The sequence below is a fragment of the Meleagris gallopavo genome, chromosome 2 (genome assembly GCF_905368555.1).
Source record: "Meleagris gallopavo chromosome 2, MGAL_WU_HG_1.1, whole genome shotgun sequence".
Taxonomy (NCBI): Eukaryota; Metazoa; Chordata; class Aves; order Galliformes; family Phasianidae; genus Meleagris; species Meleagris gallopavo.
Genome location: NC_139405.1, coordinates 95299919 through 95317931, shown reverse-complemented (window position 1 = coordinate 95317931; position 18013 = coordinate 95299919). Strand labels below are relative to the sequence as shown.

Genomic DNA, 18013 nt, shown 5'->3' with positions numbered 1-18013 from the left:
TCCATTAGGAAGAAAACATGACCAATGACCTGACTGCAATTAGCCAGATGTGATTTTCTTTTTAAAACATTTTACATTAAACAGAAGATAAATAGTAATTTAAGAAACTAACATTTAATCTACTGCATTTTACCACAGAATGTCATTTTGCAGTATCTTCATTCCCATTGTATGAAGTCTTATTGAGAGCATTACGAACAGCTTATTTACACTGATACATGAACAGAAAATTAATAGTGTACTGATGCAAACCTGTAACTTTTCATCCACATCATCATCACTTTCATCAAGGTCTTCATGGAGTAATCGCCATTCATATTCTACATGAACGTGAGAATTGAATCTTCCAGACAGTGCTTGAGTTAGCTGAGGAATAAAGCATGACTGTTGACACCTATGGTATGTGCAGAACTTACTTTTAAAACACCATAACTGAAAACAAACAAAAATCACACATTGAAGGAGCTCTGGTTTCCAAGTGCAAATCTCACCTTTATTTTAAAAACGAACTTCAGTAATTTGGAAGGTCATCACAATGGGGTAAGTTCAAACAGTGAAGCTCTGATCAACCACAGCACAAAGACATCAAAAACAACCAGTCTTTGCCTTATAGGCCCACTCTCCAATTTTTGACAAGAAACACCATAACCAATTTGCTTCAACTTAGAAACTGCAAGTCAAAGAAATTAACTGCAGCGGCAGATGTTTTGAAACAGGTTCACTTATCAAGGCACCTTGACCCCATCAGTCAATTTTCCATGCTTAATAGACATAGTGATGGTAGCAAACTTTATTTCTATGGCCTTAACCCTTAAAAAGTATTTTACTGGTTCAATTTCAACAGGTTGACAAAACTTTCGAGGATGGGACCCCAATATCTCAACCACAATCATCCTCTGGCTCAAATAAGTAAAATATTTCCAAAGAATCTAAGAAAAAAGAAAATTCTTAAAAGCATATTTTATTGTTTTTCCTAAGCAGAAAACTACTCTGGAAAATTTTTGTTGAATATTCAATTGTAAGCAGTTATTCAGACATAATTCTGCTTATAAATCAACAAATGTAAGGAAAGATGCCACACTTACCAATTCTTCACAGTGAGTATGTTTTAAGCGCTTAGCTATATCAAGTGGTGTCTCTCCTGATTCATTAGCTGCATTATATCAAGAAAAGAAAGATAGGACAATAGGAGTCATTACTGGTCCATTGCTAAAGACAAAGATATATCTGCAAGCACATAGTGAAGTAATATACCAACACAACCTCATTTCTTTCCTTTGTATGTAGGTCCAACTAATACCAGCCCAGTGAATATGATAAGCAGTAGCAAGTCGATGTGACGCATACATGGAACAATAGCCATGAAAGGGCAGTATATAATTAGGCCAGATGTCAGTTGAAAATCTCAACGCTTACCAAGATTTGTTTAAAAACAAGTATAATGCATATGTCAATTTGAACTTGAAATAAGCAACGATATTGATTTTTTCAAACAACAATTACTATTCACAGAGCTGTTAGAACAGGTTGGGAGAAAAAGCATGTATTCCACCCTCATGTTTTTCTTATCTGCAGCAGTGACAAATACGAAATTGAAGTACACATTACCCTTTTACCTATTTCAATAGAAGCTTTCCCTCTCAGCAGCAATTTGAGGCACTCAACGTTGTCGGTCAGACAGCAGTAGTGCAGGGCTGTACTACCTTTACACGTTTGCTTGTCTAGATTGCCACTGTTGGAGTATGAGAAAGAAGAGGAATGCTGATTAAAATCACTTTCCTACACTGTACCAATAAGCCTTTATCATTACAAGATTTTTAAATAATAAAATTATGTTTTACATAATAAAATTACATTTTTAAATGATAAAATTAAATAATAAAAATAATTTAAAGTATTACTTGACAGAAAGCATTACTTGACAGAAAAGCAGAGTCAATAGCATTTTAATATTTTCAACAAACTCACCTGTTCTGCACTAAAAAGTCAACTATGTGGAGGGACGTTCTATCAACTGATCTAACAGCGAGGTGAAGTGCTGTTTCATCTTGCTCCTAGGAATAACATAAGCGTACAGAGCAGCATTTCAAATCTTATCTCCATTAGAAAACAAAGTCCTTTTTCATTATAACAGCATACTGCACTTTTTAATAACCTTTTTTTATAATAAAAATTGCCACACTTACATGTCCATTGGCCAGTGGGATTTTTTCTGTGAGATCTACACCATCAGCATACACTTGAACTAATCCAAAAATGTCTCTTGACTTGACAGCTTCACAAAGAGCATGCAATTTAGCTGCACTGTCAGCATGCTTTTTTCTTGCATATTTTCTCTCAATATACTTGGCAGTAATATAATCTTTTCTTGCATTCCTGAAATTGAATATAGTTTACTATTATATTTTTTTAGTTAGAACTTCCATAGATCCATGCAAGTCACTTGAAATAATGGCTGAGAAAGCCTGTATTTCTCATTATTCTTCTTCTTAAAATATTCATCTTAGATATGGCATCTCATATTTTCAGATGAAATGGAACTACAGAAGATTAATTAGTCAATATCAAAACAGACCGTAAGTTTTCCCCTCTGAATCAAAGCTTCATAAAACTGTTTTGCTAGCAACAGTCTTTCAGGTTGATGTTTTCCTGACTTGTACTCCTCCATGTGCTGGAAAGGAATGGAAAGCATGGGATACAAAAGTCTCTGTCTGGTCAGACTATCCAGGCCTTCAATCTATGTTCACTGCAGTGACTTTGATCTGTAAACCAATTGTTCACCGCAGCCATAACAGACAGAGAGAATGTAGCAGAGTTTTTAGTTTCACCTCCAGACTGAGGTGAAAACTACCATTTAGGATATCTGAATCAGTATATGAATTAACTCTTATGCTGCTAATACATAACTAACAAATGACGATTTTTCTTCCCATCACAGTAAGACAAGACCTGGCATGACTCTCAAAAGCATAACTCCTTATCAGCTCTTGGGATGTACGTAATATTGCTCAGAAGGCATTAAACAAAGCCAAACTTTATCACCTACACCATTACAACAGTGGGCAAAATGGAAAAAAAATAAAAAAAATTAAAAAAATCGATGAACAATAGATTGAATCAATGGATAGCTTTTGCTCCTAAAGAAGAGAATGGTGTTCCTTCTTTATTTTAAAAAGTGCCTCTTTTCAGGTTCATTTTTTAAAGCACTTTATGCTACTGATCTAGCATTCAGTGAGAGCAATTTTAATTATTAACATTTATATTTTTAAATTATTGATAGAAGTAGTCAAAATTATTTTAACTGTAGCATTTTATACTGGCTATGTCAGAATGGTGGAAGTCTGGATAACATAAAATCAGTGTTATCCAAAGCCAGCTCTTCTGGGTTTGTTTCTACATTGTTTACCAGCTCTCCTATACAGCCAAGTCGGCAGCTGTCCTTGCTGTGTCTCTGCCATCACATTTCAGTGTTTTCGAGGAATTCAGTTAAATGCTCTCTCTTTATTCCGTACAGTTATGGACTGGAGTCCTGGGCAGAGTCTCTACAAAACAGGTGTTCAGTACCTGTCAGGTAAAATGCTTACTTTATTCTCATTCCTATTTTGCGTTTAAAAAGCACAAAATAAATAGTTTTGGTTTAAATTCAGATCTTTGTGCCCTTGTGTGTTTTTAAAATTCCTTAATGGGTAATCTCTTATTTCTTCTTGTTCCACAACTCATGACTTAGAGAGCTGGTAATAGAATTCTATTGTGGAAGTTACAAGCAGATAAAATTCAATAAAACAGTTATGTAAAGCATCAAGAAAAAAATAAAAGCTTACTCCATGATTGTAAGTTTAAGATATCACACATCTTCCATGGTGTGCTGGCACAAACTATAATGGGACAAGTCATTAGCAATGCCAAATAACATGCCTGCCTTTTTTCCAGTAAGTAGCTCTTTACTTACATATCACTGCTTGGATTAGGTTTGACCATCTCATCAAGTGGCAGACAGCATTCCATAATTTCATTAAAACCAGCATTCCCAATATTCTTTGCAAGCTGGTAAAAAACAAAACCAAAAGGAAACATCCACAATTCACATAAGATATATGTTCAGTCACTGGTCATGCGCATACTAGTGGGAGGACAAGGGAGAATGGGAGCCAGGACTTTTAGTTTCTCATTTCTATTTCTGCTACTATACCAGTGATCAAGAACCAGTTATGGTAACTTATTGGACAACAGTTTTCAACTGGGATTTAACAGACAAACAAACTCAAAGAGCAGCTGATAGTGGTTACCCCTCAGTGTATCAAAGCCAAATATAAACATTTTTTCCTTCGATGATTAATTATTCAGCATCTTTACAATTTTAACATGCTAAGTATTTGCAGACTCCTTCAATTTTTAATCTCAGAGGCATATTTATATTTATATGTCAAACAGCTATTTGAAGAGCAACGAAGTGTAAAAAGACTTGGAAATAAAAAATGTTAAGCTTTTATCAATTAGAATTCTAAGATCAGGCAAAGTTTACAGAAAGACAACATATTCCATGAGGTTCCTTTAATCTTGAGAACTAAGTCTCCTTAAATTATGTTACCAGAGATGATTTTCAAGATTGGAACAATATATAAAAACACACTTATATTGGAAGTATTTTTAATATTACCTAAGTCAATAAAAGCAATTTAATTACCAAAAGTTCAGATGTTCCAAGCACATCTAATGTAAGTGATTGCATTCTGGAATAGTGAACACCAAGTTCTCTATGGATTCCTGAGCATTCAATGCAAGTTAGAATTCCCAAATTTGTTGAAAGCCAGGTAGGATCTGAAATAAAAAGTACTCACAGGATTAAAATTATTTATGGGGATGACTTCATTCTAGAAAATGTAATATACAGTAATGACATCCCGGAAAAAAATAAGATTATCATACATAAATTATCAGATTCCAGTATTTATACTTTTCAATTTTCTCTATTGAGAATCATAAGCCAGGATTTTTTTATGGGGCAAACAGTGGAAACACATTTTTTACATTTTTGTGTTCGTAAAGAAAGCTGCTAAGATAGTCTAGCCTGTCATTTTCCACAATGCTTTCAGTAATTACAATTCTTGAAACATCATTCTTTTATAACACACCAATAAAATGGCATTGCATTCTTAAAGAGGTCGCTTTAGGTGCAATGGAAACTAAACTAATAATGCCTAGAGTTTTTCTCTTTATTTCAACTATGTTTTAGTCTACGTAAAGCAGCAGTGATTAAGGAGCATACCTACAGTACCACACTACAATGCGTTGTCACTCAACTGTCATTCATTATCCTTCCTTGCCCTTTTTCCTGCTATTTTGCATTCTTGCTAAAACATCCTATTATTTTCCAGTTAAGGAAATAATTTCAGGAGAATTAGGCTGCTTGAAATTATTTATTTTAAGATAAACTTAATGCTTAAAATTATTTGATAACCGTGTGATAGCAGATATTTAGAATCGTCTTTAAAGATAGCAGGACTGACACTTCTCACAATTCTACACAGTATCTATTGCTGGAAGTTACTGATCTATAAAAATGCAGGCTGGTTCAGAACTGATGTTTTCAGATAAAGCATCAGATCAAAAAGCCTAAGGCCTGCAGTGCCCCTCTAACATAAAATAGCACAGGAAACAGCAGGAATTTAAAAAGCATAAAAGCAGAAAATCACAGATCAACAAAACTGAATGCAGCAAACTACAGTCAGTAAGTGCTTTCTCTTCCAAATAAATATAGTTTTAGACCAATCTCCTGGCTCACTTTCGAGCAAAAAAAGGGGGAAACATGGTGTATTAGAAAAATGATTCAAGTATCTTACTCTTCTCCAGATTTGCCCAAATCTTATCTAAGGTGTGAGCTAACAAAGCTCAATTTATTTATATCAGCAACAGGTACAACTAACAGAACACATCAGATAAAAGCTACCTTTCCAGTAACCATTTCCCCCCTCTTAAAATATGCATATCACAAATCAATCTTACTAAAACGGTGTAATTAAATTATTAGCATATTCTACTCCATGTATAATCTTTGTGAGATAAGCAGTAAAAGTGAAAGTGTCAAATACCACTCTCATGATACACAACAGTTTTACCTATTAGAAATACGCTTAATTGAATCACCTTGTGCTCCACAGTCACAACACACATCATTTCCAGTCATCCTTTGGACTTCAGATATAATTTCTTTTGTCAGTTCCTGGACAATATTATTTTCTCCTGTGTTATCATCTCCTTTGAATGCATTATTTAAAGCTTCCTCTTTGCTGTTTTGTAGAACAGATGTCCATCTAAAATGGCAGAAATATTTTGCTATTAAATGTTTCAGCACTTCTAAAGTTCAAGGTAATGTCTGAGTTGGACACAAATATCAGAAATAAAGTTAGGGAAGTAACTCACATTTGACATTCCTGTTCATCTTCTGCTTGGAAGTGGTATGTCCTGTCATCTGCATTATAAATATTTCACATACTGATTACAAAACTGTTTTTGCAGAAAACTCTCAGAAAAATCTAAAATTTATTATGTTTGACTCTCTAGTCTCATCCCTGGAGTACTGACAGGCTACTTATCACGTTTCACTCATACTGGGTACAGTTAGCTCATCTATGTTTACGTACATACGAGGATTTGTTCCTCTTTAAACAGAAACCTGTCTTCAGTGCTGAGCTTTTCCCACACAAGCAGCTGGGGAATGTTTCCATATTCTAGATATATCCTCTGTAATCTTAAGTCTGAAGTTTTTTTGGGTGCAAGGAGGAGTGCGTCTAGAATACAGACTCCATATTTGAGTTCATCAATGTATCTAAGAAAAGATTTCAACGTTCCAAATAATCAGCAACGGCAAACCAAACTTGTCAGACACAAAGATACAAGATAACAATTCAAGAAGAAGATACAATCAAGATAAGCCCAAAGCTTTTTCAATTAAGTAGAACAAAAAGTTCTATTTACTACTACTTTCATAGTTCTAAGCACTGGTATCACACTGTACTAATTAAATAAAAATACATGACACATTTAAGTTTAAGAAAAAAATGACAACATAGTTCAGTGATGTGGTTGGCTTTAAAATTATAATAGTTGATGAGTAGAGCTAGTGACAGAAAGATATTTTACGCTGAAAATTCCTAAGGTTCAAAAAATGGGAGGGGTGGGGGGAGAGGGAAGTGTGGAAGAGCACAAAAGGACATAAGAAGAGTAATGTCAAAGCAAAAGCATTGTTACTTTTGGTAAGGGGTACAAAATGATATGGAATGAAGGAATAAGCAGAGCTCTAAAAACAAGCAGTTTTCCTTTATTGTAATTCATTTTAGCAGTCTTTAGCATTTTACTTTAGCTTGAAACATCTTCAGAAATGATGCAAAATCCTTTAGTATTAACTGCAAGTAAAAAAACCTAAACAACAAACCTACGTGATATGAGGTCAAAACATTTTTTCTCCTCTGGGTTTGTTTTCACTTGGCAGGTTAACAGATTGAGCTTTGCTGGAGGTCGGTTAGCCTATTTAAAGATAAAACAAGATACAAGTTTTAGTATATTAATACTGACTGAGCCCTGCAGTCCAAAAACATAGGATAACATCCAGTGTGCCAGAAAGACTTGACGAATGACTGCTGCTTCAGTTTTTAAGTACCCAGGTTTTTAATTATGTTTTCTTCTGAACAATGGGTTTGTAAATCGCATTTCTTTACGTTTGGCCGTTTAGCTCACTGATAACTGGATAAACATCAGCATTTTGTAAGAGGGGTGGGGGAAATATTGTTTTAATTATTCTTTGATAGTCCTTTGATCACCTAATCAATATCACTTATCTCAAACCATCAAGTATAACAAAGAAACGGATTCATTTTACTTTAGTTTACGCTTCTAACATTTAGACATTTAGTTTTAAAAAGTTAATTAATCTACATTTTCAATAACCAGTGAAGAAAGACTCTCAGCAGATGGCTCACTGCACCCAGCCTTTCACACTGAAGGAAACTAAGAAGTCTGCACACAAAAGTTTTGCAACAAGCATGTACAAAACTAAGCTCAGGCAGTTTATTATTTAAAAAAAAAAATGTAGTTAAACAGTATATTATACTCTCTATATACTTTATACAAGTATATAAGAGTACGTAAGTATATACACTCTGACAGATACAGTTTCTCTCACAAATTTAAGTTCCTTATGAGTAAGGAATCAGAATGCTTTATTAAAAGCAAAATGAATAAACAAATTTCCTTTTCAAAAAGTCTCATAAAGGCTAGAAAGACTTTTCAAATAGCAACTCTGTACTAACCTCTTCTTTCCCTTAACCTTCCATTCTTCCAGATCCACAGTAGAATCTATACAGCTAGTTTTACCCTTGGCTTGATGAATTAGGAATTAAGAAATTACTATTTTAAAGACAGAAGTACACATAAATACATTACCATGTTTACTGCTGTGTTCTAACCTTTTGAACATATCAAATTGCTAAAACAAGATTTAATCATCTAAGAACAAGAATTACTATCAAATGAAGCTGAACTATCACCTAATGTTATTGACTTGCAATCAATCATAAGAGATGTAGATCTTCTTAATATCTTCCACATTTATTGATGGAAACATTTCATTCAAAAAAAGAAATGAACAAGTCTGAAGAATCCTTGAAACAACATGATAAAATGTTGTAGCTGGCCAAAAATGGAAAACAACAGAATTCCATCCGAAGGTCATTGAGAGATCAAAACCATGAAGGAACAAGGGAAGCTACTATGTATTTTTTCCTGTTTAAAAAAAAAAAATGTTACAGCCTCCTTGAAAACCTGCAAGCTCATTCTTTGCCCAACCCAGCCACCAAACATGACATAAAATCATGCATGTTTTGAAACCTCCAGGACACTGGCTGGGCAATGTCAACCAAACTGTACCCATGAGAGGTTTCGCAAGCACTAAAATGACAATTAATTGAGAACCACATTGTATTCTCTGCATAGTGAACAGCTTATCAAATTACATTTATTTTAGTTGTAAAAGGACACACAGCTTTCATTATTTTAGCCTATGAACAACAACAGTTCTTTGAAACTACAAATACGCAAGAACACATCATCAAAATGCCACTTTGAGCTCATTTTTTGAGTTACACTTAAATATACTTAGTTGCCATAGCACTAAGCTTTCCAGTGTATACATTTCTACTGTATTTAATGTCCAGTACCAAAACGGTAACAAAATCCCTTGACAGTAAAACTTTCATAGTCCTCTAATTGCAGAACACAACCGAATACCATTCGTACACCTGAAACTCAAACTATCTTTGAGGAATCTTTGAGGGCAAGTTTTTTTTTTTACTGAGAGAGTGGTGAGGTGCTGGAACAGGCTGCCCAGGGAGGCTGTGGATGCCCCATCCCTGGAGGTGTTCAAGGCCAGGCTGGATGGGGCAGCGGCAATGTGATCTAGCGCTTGATCTACTGACTGGCAGCCCTGCCTGTGGCAGGGGGGTTACAACTTGATTCTTGGGGGCCCTTCCAACCCAAACCATGAATCTTCAAGTTTCTACCTTCGTGCTTCTTGATCCTGAAGCCATTTGTGAATTCCTGTTTATATTGTTAAATTGGCCTATATTATTGTTTGATTCATCTATGTATGTTAAATTGCAATCAGGTAGATGTCAAGAAACATTCCAGTTGCTAAAAATTACTCTAAGGAGTAATGTCTATTCTTCAGCCAATCTTTATCTTGCACATTGCTCTGTGAATGCTAATTTATTTGAAGATGCCTAAAAATCTAAGGCCTGCACGTACACTGATACAGAAATGTTCAGCATTATAGCTAGTTTAGAAGAAATCATATTCTCCCCATCCATAACAGCAGACCACTTGACAGGGAAATGTAGGGGAGAATACAGCATCTGGAATTGCCTGAAGATAGCTGTTGTAGAAACTAACCCAAAAAAGAAAAGCTACCAGACCAAAGTGGAAAAGCCTGTGAAGAAAATATAACCTTTAAAGGGAAGGTACTTACACATTTCTATTTAACGCAGTAAACAAAACTGACTACTGAGTTTCTGAGAAATGGTTCATTTTGATGAACAGCTGGGAAGAGATGATGACACATCATATTTTAAGATGATATCAGCACCGAGGATGCTTGGAAATCAATGCTGTTGCTCCAAAAATCTCAGAAGTTACTCAGAGTAGCCCAGAAAATCCTTATGAAATAGAAATTGCCACTACCCATTTCAGTGTCTATGACATACGTGTAGATTTATTTATTTATTTATTTATTTTGCACAGAGCTGCCACCAGTGCATATGGAGAAACACAGCAAATAAGGAAAAACAGAAGTGGTTTTAAAATGAAAAGATACTCTTCTAATTTTTTTATTAAAAGAAGATCAAAACCACACTTGTGAAATCTACACAGCTAAACCACATTTAAGTATATCTAATTTAAGTAACTGATTCCCAGCTACAGCTGCACAGATTTCAGTGGGAACTTAGAATTCTAAAAATGTATGACCATCTGGTAGACAACTCATAAAAAGAATCGGTGTCTTGGTAGAACTCAGTAAGTGCACTTGTACATAGAAGTTTGAACATTCTGCTCTACAAGTGGATTTTGTAGACTCTGCTATCTCTAAGCTGCCCCAAGTCCTGTTGCCGCCATTATAGCACATTCAATGACAAGCCCAATGACAGGACACAGAGACATTAGTATAGAAATACTGACAGACTTTACTCTAACAAGGACACACTCAAACAGAGAGGACAATTCCAAAGTCAGAGCAGTGACTCTTTTGCACTCCCTAGCTCCTGGTTGTCAATTCAAAAAGCAACAGCTTGTGGTTAGATGCACAAATGAGGGATTGATTCATTTTTGCTGCCAGGGTCAACTTGCAGTCATAGCAACAGGCATAACAAGATAAAGAGCAAAACGGTTCATAAGAGGATCAAGAAACAGGACTGTTTATAGGACAAAGAATGGGAAATAATGCCACTGAGTTGATTTTTGCTCTAAGAAACCTAAGTTTCAAGAAAGCAAGCTAAAAAGAGAAGGGTAAGAGAAAGGAGAAATAACTGAGTTCAAAGCCAAGTGTAAAAGTTAGGAAGTAGGAAAGCATGAAGTTTAAAGTTTTAAGTATAAAGTATTAAAAGTTACTATGCTGTAAATATTGGTAGCAAAGAAAAAGAAGCTTCTAATGCACTCTCTTTCATCTTTCTGGTAGACTTTGGCTTCAAAGTTACTTTTCTCCAGTAGTTACTCTCCAGGAAAGTTACCTTCATAACAGAGTATCATACAGCAGCAAATTTGAGTGAGAGATTCGACATTCTTTTAGATTGTCTTGTAAACATAAAAATTGTTTTACCCATAAGTAGAAGACAGCTAACACCCAACCAAATCTTTTCCACATACTGAAGTTAAAATTTAATTTTTAGGTAGTCCGGTAAAATATGAACAGTTTATAAGAATAAAATCTATCCTAAAAAAGAAAACATTTTTTTCCATTAGCAGTCATTAGCATTAAAGCAGCTGTATTTTTAGATACTGTGTATGTCTTGATATATTTCTGAAACACTGCCTTAAAAAAATGTATCCATCATATTCAAAACACTGCATCAGGAATGTAGCTAAATCCAGATTATAAATATAGACCAGCATATTTGTCTTTTTGTATTAGCAACCATGTACATAAAATACTGTAAACAAATACTTACTGTACCATGGGAAATTGTAAGAAAACCATTTTTAACTGAGCACTTCCTTTTCTGCCACACTTTTCTGATTCTGGTTTAAAGAGAGGGAAAAAAGAAAAAATGACTCAATTTTTAATACAATATTACATTACTTTGGTTTTAAGACATATTTTTCCCTAGTAGAATCCAGCAGTACTTACCCATCACTTTTCTTGTACAGGCTCCCATTTCGTTCAGTGCCATGTTCCTTGTTTCCCTGAGGCTGATGTAAACTGTAAGCTGTACTCTGACGAATCTGAGAATCCTGAAACATAAAGAACAGCAATTTGTATTCCATTCCACATTTTCAACCAAAATATCCATCTTAGTAATGAGTTTCAGAGCCTTCCCTTCTACTCTAATCCGACAGGCCAATCAATGCACACATTTCCTCCAACGAGGAGAAAAAGAATTTCTTTTTCAGAAGACATTGAAGACACTTTGAAAGGAACTAGAAATGACTCCTAAAATCCCCTTGCTCTTACTTAGCCTTGCTACTGCCTTTATTTATGTTTTTAACCAGAGCAATTGGCTTTCCAATTCATGCAAACCCTGCAGCTCATAAATACTAAGGATTATTATTATCTGCAATTCCTAGTGTGCTCTTTCACTGTAAAAAATAAAAACGCAAATAAATTTGAGATAGTTTTCCTTATGGGAACTGAGTCAAGTTATTCTCTTTGAAAAGCAAGAGAGACTTACTAGAAACATAGCTCAGGAGGCACCCAGGAATTAGTAGGTAAAACTATAAAGTTTTTTCTCTGTAAGACTAATCTAAACCAAACCAAGCCATCTTGAATGCAGTAGAATGCTGTGATAGGAAGGAGTAAACTGAACTATTCCAACTGCTCTCAGAACTACCCTGAAAAAGGATCCACCTGCAGCAAGAGTCCAGTTCCTTAAAGAACAAACAAGAACCTTGTAATGAAAAATCAGATGTGACATGCTGTATGAGCAGCAGCAGCATGATGCAATGGACTTTTTAATGCATGCACCAACAGTGACTAGGATTTACAATATTTATTGTTTCCTTCTCTATTTTTTCTATACTGATTTAAGACACCTTGATTATATACGGTATATAATACAAGTACAGCAAGAAAAATAAAACAATCACAAAGAAAGCAGCTCACTTTAATGACTGTCTGAGCTAATACAAACAAAACCTTAAGAGCAAGTAAGACATAAACTCACAAACTTGATGAAAATCCTCTTTTGTAAAAAGATGAGATAGTATGTCTCAGATACACGAGGAGTATGGTCATAAGATACATTAGGTTTGGGTTTCCAGAGTGTACACACAGTAAAATCTACAGTAATATAAGAAGCATGCTTTTAAAACATTATTTCTCTCTAATTATCATTAGCTTCACAGACTTCCTTAGCCTAAGAGTTATCTCCGGATATAAGTAGTGGGAAAAAAAACAACCAAAACTAAGAACAAGTTTCTCCTCAACAGTAATGGCAACAGCAGTGAGAAACATGGCAGGGAAAGAGCCACCACCTACAAGCCCCATTCAGCATGCTTACAGCCTAACTCCACAGCTTCTGACTGGAAGATGCCTGCTCATCCTGAATGCAGTCCTGAAGGTCAGTGATGCTGAGAACCACAGGCTGAGCTGAAGGCAGCAGAGTCCAGCTGCTCTTTTTTGGCAGAAGCAGCCTGTGCCCATGTCCCTGTCTCATAGCTAGTGCTGTAGGACGCAGTATCAGGTAGCAACAGGATGCATATGTAGCTTTCAATGGTACTGCAAAACCACCACTTAAAATGATCATGCCTGACGAAGCATCCCTTCAGATTTAAGTCAGTATGTTTATCATTCTTCCTTAGTCTGTTTATAAAGAATTATTTGGTTTTGCACTCCAGCTGCCAAACATGGAAACATTTGAAAAGAATTCTCATCACTGATTAAGAAGCACTGCATATGTACATTTACTGGCTTCTGAAGGATATCTGATCCGACACTGCCTATTATGTCCTACCAATGCCTTAATCTCTGCCTCCCATTATTGTCTTTCTTCAGTAAAAGAACTCCATTCCCAAGCAGATTAGAAGCCTTACAGGAAATTAATTTCAGTTCTCCACATCCTCAATTATACAGAGATTTCAGATGGCCTCCAACACCTGCTCTGAGTAGAATTCCCATTACTTAAGATCATGCTGCTCCTTTCTGTGGAACATTTTCTGCATTTCAACTACCTCCCTTCAGCTGTTGTTTACTCTCAGTTGCTATGTTTGGCCAGACTGGCAAGTCAATGATACAAGCTTCCTGCCTTACTTCAAGTAGAAAGGAAGCTGCTGTAGATGACGTGTATTTCCACACATTCATTTCTATGAACAGGATCTTTATAAATTCAGTGTTATTTCATGACAGGGGGTTAAGGACAAGAGTAAAAGATTTCCAATTTTAAATCCCTGGTTCAGGCAGTGACCAAATGAATGGTGTGCTATGTGATTTCCAGATGATGGCTTTTCACAGCCTCTGGACAATTAAGTTCATGATTTTGGTCTAGCTTCTGAAAGACATTATGCCATACGACTAATCTCCATCACAATTAACATCCTTCCGGGCAATGTCAGCATCCCTTTTCCATGTGTGGGCTCCCAAAAGTTTCATCCTTTTTTTTTTTTTCCCCCCCTGATTTGTGTATTTCACATAGCAGGAGAACAAATCACAGACAGTTGACCCAATAGCTGCAATGGAGAAGCAGGAGCAAGGCACATGACCTACGAGAGGAAATAAAGCACTGCAAGTTGTAGGACATTAAAACTAAAGAAGAGTATTGCTGTTTTAAATCTTGAATGTACTAAGATCAGGATAGATTGAAAAAAACACAAGCCAAAGTAGCTGATCTTTGTTCACTTTATCAGCTTTGAAAAGTACAAGCAAAGGTGAGTCATTTCATTGCAGCATGTTTATATACTTCTCTGACCATGAACAGGTTCAAAATGATTTCTTTCAAAATCTCACAAAGATTTCTAAATAAAGCTTAATAACACAACTAAAAATTAAATGAATGTGACAACACTACTCTGTAAGGATAGCCTCTGAATACTGGGCCCCAATCTGGAGTACTGCATCCAGTTCTGGGGCCACCCATACTGGAAAGATGTGGAGCTGTTGGAGAGGGTTCAGAGGAGGGCCATGAAAATGAACAGAGGACTGGAGCACGTCTCTTACAAAGACAGGCTGAGGGAGCTGGGTTTGTTCAGCCTGGAGAGGAGAAGGCTCTGAGGAGACCTAATTGCAGCCTTACAATATTTTAAAGGGGATTATAAACAGGAGGGGAATCAACTTTTTCCAAGTGTGGACAGTGATAGGACAAGGGGGAAATTGGTTTAAGCTCAAGGAGGAAAGGTTTAGATTGTCAGGAAGAACTTCTTTACAGAGAAAGTGGTGAGGTGATGGAACAGGCTGCTCAGAGAAGCTGCGGATGCTCTGTCCCTGCAGGTGCTCAAGATCAGGATGGGGCCCTGGGCAACCTGGCCTAGTATCAGATCTGGAGTTTGGAGGCCCTGCCTGTGGTGAGTGGGGAGAGGGGGGTTAACTGTATGATCCTTGGGGTCCCTCCAATCCAAGCCATTCTATGATTCTACTGGCAAGAGAGATCCTATAAACCTAGCTATCAGCCCAACTATCTGAATGCAATAGAGCTTTCCAAAGAAGGTGCTTTGACTTTTACAAGGAAAATTTTGGCCAGCTGTTTCACTGCTCCCATGTAGCAAGCATTGAGACTGCCCATATCTCTTCTGTGCACAAAGTTGCCAGAAAGCCCTTCCAGCTTTCCAAGAGGTTCTCTCACATTTGTGGTATCATTACCAGGAGGATTTTTCAGTGACTCGTCACTGTCTATTACAGCCCCACACACTCTCCAGCAGATCTATCTGCCAGAACCTCCTGCAGGCAGCCTCTCCTATAGCACAGCTGTGAAAAATTTTAAGACAAAGATTACTCCATTTTGCAGTTACCTAAAGAGATTGCATATTTGACCAAAGAGGCAGAGGAAATGGTAGAAGATTTCAACCCTGACTTGAAGTTACCTTTAATGCTAACAGTTTGGAGTTATGCACTAGCAGAACAGGTCACTCCCATGGGCTGAGAGGGTCCAACAACCCAACTGTCTTGCTTTAGCTTAAGCTTGTAGGTAAGGCCTTAACAATCAAAGAGGATGCAGGAATGACAGAAGTAAAGGCAATGCTACTCTAAGGTTGACCTTGATGCCTGTAGGAGCTCTAGAGTTTGGAAAAGTTAAAAAAATAAAGACAAACAACATATAAGTAACTAAGACGGACACACAGTGATCTCTTAAGAAGTTTCAGTACAAATCAGGCTTGAGAAAGTTCTGTGCAGGAGGAGACAATGTATTCAGATGCAACAAAAAAGGTTCACTATGAATATTCACACATTTGTCATGGTTTGTTTTCTTAAGCAGAAGCATTCAGCAACATTCTATTGTTTCATACATTAAAGCCATTTTAATTAAGAATACATGTGTCCTTAATATCTTGCAAGAACATCAAATCAAGTAACTGGATTTAATTCCCAAAAGAAAGTGAACAGGAAATTACCAATTTGTCCTGCAGTAATTTTCTTTTCCACGAACAATCTATTTTTTTTTTCTTTCCGTAATATAACAAACAGAGGAGTAGAAATAAAAGAACCACTCTTCCAATACCAACAGAAAAAAGCTCAGAGGAAAAATCCAGTTTCTTGGAATCTGAGTGGAAAGCATGCCAATGATTTTCAGTAAGACACAGTAACACTTACTCTCCTAGACTTCGGTCACAAAATGTAAATGCATTTCAGGAAAGAAAAAGAAGTCAGTTATAGTAAAGGAAACTACAGTGCAACAAGAATAATACTAGTGGACCTTACAGCAGATTACAGTAGGGTTGTTTGGAACCCCACTGATTAATTCATCTTTTCAAACAACATTAATAAGTATTACTTTTCATGCTCTGAAGGTTTTATCTAAATTTGCAGAATTAATATATAACTACTATAGCATAAAGCACTTTCAACACATCTGTTTTCAAGCACAACAAAAACAGTTCAATTGATAAACATATTTGTGGTGTGCTTACCACATCTTCATTGTAAGTTAAAATCATCAATAAACAGGTAAATGCAGAGGAGTGACATCCCCAGCAATCATGAAATCTGAGTGCTTTTCTTATCTCTATTGAACAAAGACCCGAGCAGAATAGGAGATATCCTAATGCATGCCTAAATAGCAGACTTTTTAATGTGAGTAAGCAGCCAATGGCAGAACCATCATGTCTGTTAGGGTAACTAGTCTTTTACTACACAGAGCTCAAATTTGAGAGCTTTTAGCAAATACATACCTCAGTGAATTCTAAATGGCAGGCAGGTTCATTGTGCAAAATGAACAGGACTTTGCACAAAATGGTCGTTACCAAAAACTTCATGTGAGTACTAACAGCACCTCCAAGTGAAGAGCATTTAATGCTTCTCAACAAGTCATCTGGCTGCCACCTGTTACAGCTAGGAGCCAGCACATACTTTGTGCAAAGATAAAAGCAAGACTGAGACAACAGATGAAGGAAGTCTGAGGTCTACACACTAAATTATTTCATTCTAACCCCTCTCAGAAAGACAATCTGAAAGGGGAGATGTTCATTCATCCCTTACTCATGACCCAGCAGCAACACAAAGGAAGCTGGATGGCTTTTATTTACATGAAGAGGAAGCACTAGCAATCTGAAACAGAAGTAGAACCAGTGTTTAGGATTAGATTACACAAAAGATGCTTGCTTCCAGATCAGAGCTTGCCAAATAAAATGACTTCAGAATGCTTTAAATCTAACAGCAATCTCAACTGAAAATCAAAAAATACCTTTGAAAAATGGCATCTTGCAGCAGAACAGTCAACTTCGCTGTCATTTTTGCAGATGGTAACAGAAGTGTTCTGGGATTTTTAGTTCTACATCATCTTTATACATAATCTTTATATGGAATACTTCAGTGTGATAAGATTATATTAATTGTGTGTCCTTGTTTTGTCAAAGTTCTTTTGTTCCCAATTTGCATAACATAGGTACTGCTGCCTGCAGTTAATTCAGAGGCAGTGCATCAATTAAAATGTTTTGTAATAGTAGTAGTAAAAATAAATTCTTTTGCATACATTAGTCTTAAATATATTTTAAGTGAGAATCTCTTTTTAAAAAATATCTTTGTCAGAAACATTCAATATCAGATCAAAGCAAAGATGAATAAACACAAGAAATTACAGCTGATTAAAGTTAAAATAATTCTATTTCA

At 36.1% G+C, this 18013-nt stretch overlaps 1 protein-coding gene across 4 annotated transcripts in view; it reads right to left on the bottom strand.

The window, feature by feature from the left end:
- Positions 1–18013, bottom strand: part of ASAP2 (ArfGAP with SH3 domain, ankyrin repeat and PH domain 2) — an 88044-nt gene that overhangs the window by 16297 nt on the left and 53734 nt on the right. For all 4 annotated transcript variants that reach the window (XM_085217987.1, XM_085217988.1, XM_085217990.1 and 1 more), the window contains 12 exons: positions 11891–11994; positions 11712–11781; positions 7437–7524; positions 6421–6469; positions 6145–6311; positions 4685–4818; positions 3950–4044; positions 2187–2376; positions 1969–2054; positions 1617–1732; positions 1086–1153; positions 253–366 (listed from right to left, as the gene is read on the bottom strand). In XM_085217987.1, coding sequence (XP_085074113.1) covers positions 253–366; positions 1086–1153; positions 1617–1732; positions 1969–2054; positions 2187–2376; positions 3950–4044; positions 4685–4818; positions 6145–6311; positions 6421–6469; positions 7437–7524; positions 11712–11781; positions 11891–11994 — 1281 coding nt within the window. The remainder of the gene's footprint in view (positions 1–252; positions 367–1085; positions 1154–1616; positions 1733–1968; positions 2055–2186; positions 2377–3949; positions 4045–4684; positions 4819–6144; positions 6312–6420; positions 6470–7436; positions 7525–11711; positions 11782–11890; positions 11995–18013) is intronic.